The following is a 4316-nucleotide window of genomic DNA, read 5'->3' on the forward strand; positions in this document are numbered from 1 at the left end:
CTACAATAACACGAAATAACGGAGGGTGGATCGGTGTTGTACCGTCGGCGATTCGGTTGGAACTACCAGCTGCTCTTCAGTCATCGGTTGACCTGCGGTCAGCTCAGCGCAGACGTGTAGAGTTTCTCTACTGGACTACCTGGGCTCAGCGATGCGATGGCTTCGGCTAATCTATCTCACGCTCCAATTTCTCTCGATCCTCGTACACTGCTCGGCATCGTCGCGGTATACAGTGGATAGAAAACCAGACAGTATCCAGCCATATACGCCGGACTCGACGACTGTGATGGACAATAGCCGCAATTTGTTTTGGTCTCTTCCTTCTCCGTACGGTCCGATTGTAGTCGCTGCAGCAAATCTTGGTTTTAACCCTTTGGGGGCATGACGGTCCAGTATCGTACATCCTCACCCACCCAGAAATAGTGAAATTTCTGCAAAGAAAGAAAGAAGCCTCTTCGACTGGAAAGGAGTTTGGAAAGGAATCGGATTGGGATTATAACTGAGCATTCTCATGGTCGTGGTTGCAGTCTAGCTCATCGTTCACAGGAATGGGCAGAATACAAATCTTTTCCACCGGACGCTTGAGTTCACCGGTGGCAGTCTTCACAGTAACAACTCTGGTAACATTGTCTTCTCCGGGATGCAAAGCAATAATTCTTCCTATTTTCCAGCGGATCGGCGGAGCGTTTTCATCCTTGATTACGACCAGTTTTCCTGGTTGCACTGGGATAGCTGGCTTCCATCGTTTAGTTCGAGCTTGTAATTGGATCAAATATTCGCGCTTCCATCGGTTCCAGAAGTGTTGGAGTTTCTGTTGGATTAGTTGATACTGATTCAGCCGATTCGACGAAACAGCTTTCATATTGACGTCAGGAAGGGATTGCAATGACGAGCCCACCAGGAAATGTGCAGGAGTTAAAGGCTGTAAATCGTCAGGATCATCAGACATAGGAACCAATGGACGGGAATTAAGACAGGCTTCGACTTGTGCCAGCAGTGTAGCATAATCTTCTGATGAGACAACAGTTTCTCCGATCACCTTCAGTAGATGATTTTTCGCAGATCGGACTGCTGCCTCCCAGAGACCACCAAAATGTGGCGCTTTCGGCGGTATGAAATGCCACTGTACTCCATTTTCGGCAAGCTCGGTGGTGACACGGTCATGGTGCTGGTTGTCCTTAAACATACGGAAAAGTTCGGTTAGTTGATTTCTGGCGCCAACAAAATTGGTGCCATTATCTGAATAAATGTCGGATGGCCTTCCTCGACGTGCAATAAATCGCCTCAGAGCTTGAAGGAAACGTTCCGTAGAGAGATCGGTGACAAGCTCTAGGTGTACCGCTTTGGTACAGAGGCAAACAAATACAGCTACGTAAGCCTTTACTGCAGTTCGTCTTGGAGCTGGTCGGATGTAGACGGGTCCAAAATAGTCTACGCCGGTTTTAGTAAATGGACGGGAAACGATTACGCGTGGGGATGGCAATTCACCCATAAACTGCTGGACGGTGGATGGTTTTGTACGGTAGCATCGCAAACATCGATGTACTACCTGTCTCGCTACGTTTCTCCCTCCTAGAGGCCAGAATTGTTGCCGAACTACTCCCAATAGTAATTGTGGGCCAGCGTGCAGGAGAGTTTTGTGAAAATGCTCCATTATCATTCGAGTTAGTCGATGCCTAGCTGGTATTACTACTGGGTGTTTAGTATCTTCTAGTTCTTCTGAATATTTCAGTCTTCCTCCTACTCTAATCATTCCTTCTTTGCAGATGTATGGATGAAACCACCTTAGCGGTGACCTTCTCGACACGGAATCTCCTTTCTCAAGCAACTTCAATTCATCTGCAAAGACTTCTCGCTGCACACTACGAATTATAGCTTGCTCTGCTGCCTTCATTTCTGCACACTTCAAGAAACCGGTTTCAGATCGCTGTTCTCTTGGAACTCGTCAAAGCTTGATCAACCGCAACCAGTATGCCGTTCGACGAATGAGGTCTGAGTACGAACTAAACTTGCCGAGGTACATTTCGTTGAAATCCGCTTCGGGTGACATGGTGCACGCAACGACAGTCCGTCGTCTTTCTTCTTCTCCTACTTCAAGATCTTCTGTAGTTCCACCAGGCCACATTTCTGAAGAATTCTGCAACCAACCTGGACCATTCCACCAAAGTTCGTTTTTGACAATGTCTTCAGGTGATAGTCCTCGAGATATTAGGTCGGCAGGATTGCTAATTCCGGGTACGTGTCTCCAAACACATCCATCTGTAATGGCTTGGATCTTCGCCACACGGTTGGCAACGAATGTGGTCCATGTCGTGGGTGGCGCAGCAATCCAACGTAGCACACACGTTGAATCTGTCCAAAAGTATGCTGGAACTGACAATCTTGTAGAGGTTTGAAACTTCTCGTATAATTGTGATAGAAGGAGCGCACCGCATAATTCAAGTCGTGGGATCGACTGACTTTGAAGGGGAGCTACACAGTAAAAAATAAAAAGTAATATCACATCAGATTTGATGCACATCATCGCCGTCGTAAATATAGTGTTTTATTACATCTGAATGGCGTAACTAAAAGTTGACGTACTTGATATTTTGATTTCAAATTGAAGCAATGTAATTCATTTTCGACGTAATATTTTCGATGTAGCTGAAAAAACGACGTAAAAATCGGTCAGAACGAATCCCGCTTGCGGAAGCGGGTTAGGGGTATTCGGATTTTTTCTTTCATGCCCAAAAATACATTTTCATATGCAACAATTTCAATTTTTTTATTCAAAACGCATTTTATTGTATCCACAAATAGTATTACCTCAAATTTTGAATTTTTATTTTTTAATTTTGAATTTATAATTCAAATTTTTCAACTTTATTTTTTTCTATTTAACTTAACCTAAAAAAGAATTAAATTTTTTATATTTTTTACTTTTTTTTATGTCTTGATTTTTAGTAGACCTGTGCGCCAAGTTCCTCCTGAAATTCCTCCGGAAGTTTCTCCAGAAATTCCTCCGGAAGTTCCTCCAGAAATTCCTCCGGAAGTTCCTCCAGAAATTCCTCCGGAAGTTCCTCCAGAAATTCCTCCGGAAGTTCCTCCAGAAATTCCTCCGGAAGTTCCTCCAGAAATTCCTCCGGAAGTTCCTTCAGGAATTCCTCGGGAAGTTCCTCCAGGAATTCCTACGGAAGTTCCTCCAGAAATTCCTCCGGAAGTTCCTCCAGGAATTCCTCTGGAAGTTCCTCCAGGAATTCCTCTGGAAGTTCCTCCAGGAATTCCTCTGGAAGTTCCTCCAGGAATTCCTCCGGAAGTTCCTCCAGGAATCCCTCCGGAAGTTCCTCCAGGAATTCCTCCGGAAGTTCCTCTAGAAATTCCTCCGGAAGTTCCTCCAGGAATTCCTCCGGAAGTTCCTCCAAGAATTCCTCCGGAAGTTTCTCCTGGAATTCCTCCGAAACTTCCTCCAGGAATTCCTCCGAAACTTTCTCCAGGAATTCCTCCGAAAGTTCCTCCAGGAATTCCTCCGGAAGTTCCTCCAGGAATTCCTCCGGAAGTTCCTCCAGGAATTCCTCCGGAAGTTCCTCCAGGAATTCCTCCGAAATTCCTCCAGGAATTCCTCCGAAGTTCCTCCATGAATTTCCTTGGAAGTTCCTCCATGAATTTCTACGGAAGTTCCTCCAGGAATTCCTCCGGATTTTCCTCCAGAAATTTCTCCGGAAGTTCCTCCAGGAATTCCTCCGGAAGTTGTTCCTGTAATTCCTCTGGAAGTTCCTTCACAAATTCACCTGAAATTTTGATTATGAATTAACGATGACGATACGAAATACGTTCCATTGCGAGCTAATTGATATAATTCCTTTAGGGAATTTCTGCAGGAATGACCGGGTGAATTCCTGGAGGAATTTAAAAAAAATCTTAAACAATTTTCCGGGGGAAGTCTTGGTGGAGTTTTAATGAACTTCCTAGGAGAATTTCCGGACTTAGTCTAGAAAAAGTTCAAAAGAAATGCATGAGAGATTTTATGGAATTAAGAGTCAGGATTTAGAACAATTTCATGTGAAATTCGAAAGGAATTCAGAAGGAAGTTCTCGTCTAAATTATAGAGTGTTCTTGGGGAAATTTCAAGAAGAACTCCAGGAAAACCCTAAGGAGTTCCCAGGTGATTTGCTTAAGGAATCGCTGATGGAATTTCTGAGGAAGTTGGAGAAATTTTAGAAGGCATATTTGGGGAGAATTTTATAAGATTGAAAGATTGAAAGATCTGGAATAACTTTCTGAGAGTTCCTCCGGAAGTTCCTTCTGGAGTTCCTCCGGAAGTTCCTTCTGGAGTT

At 44.3% G+C, this 4316-nt stretch overlaps 1 protein-coding gene across 1 annotated transcript; it reads right to left on the reverse strand.

Moving 5' to 3' along the window:
* Positions 1-493: 493 nt before the first annotated feature.
* On the reverse strand, positions 494-1654 carry LOC134222387 (uncharacterized). The gene has a single exon (XM_062701540.1). It carries the CDS (start codon positions 1652-1654, stop codon positions 494-496), a length of 1161 nt encoding a protein of 386 aa, XP_062557524.1.
* Between the last annotated feature and the right edge of the window lie 2662 nt (positions 1655-4316).

The sequence above is a fragment of the Armigeres subalbatus genome, chromosome 3, assembly GCF_024139115.2.
Source record: "Armigeres subalbatus isolate Guangzhou_Male chromosome 3, GZ_Asu_2, whole genome shotgun sequence".
Classification (NCBI taxonomy): domain Eukaryota; kingdom Metazoa; phylum Arthropoda; class Insecta; order Diptera; family Culicidae; genus Armigeres; species Armigeres subalbatus.

Excerpts from the sequence above, each read along its gene's own strand:
- LOC134222387 (XM_062701540.1), bottom strand. The coding sequence starts at position 1,654 with ATGGAGCATTTTCACAAAACTCTCCTGCACGCTGGCCCACAATTACTA.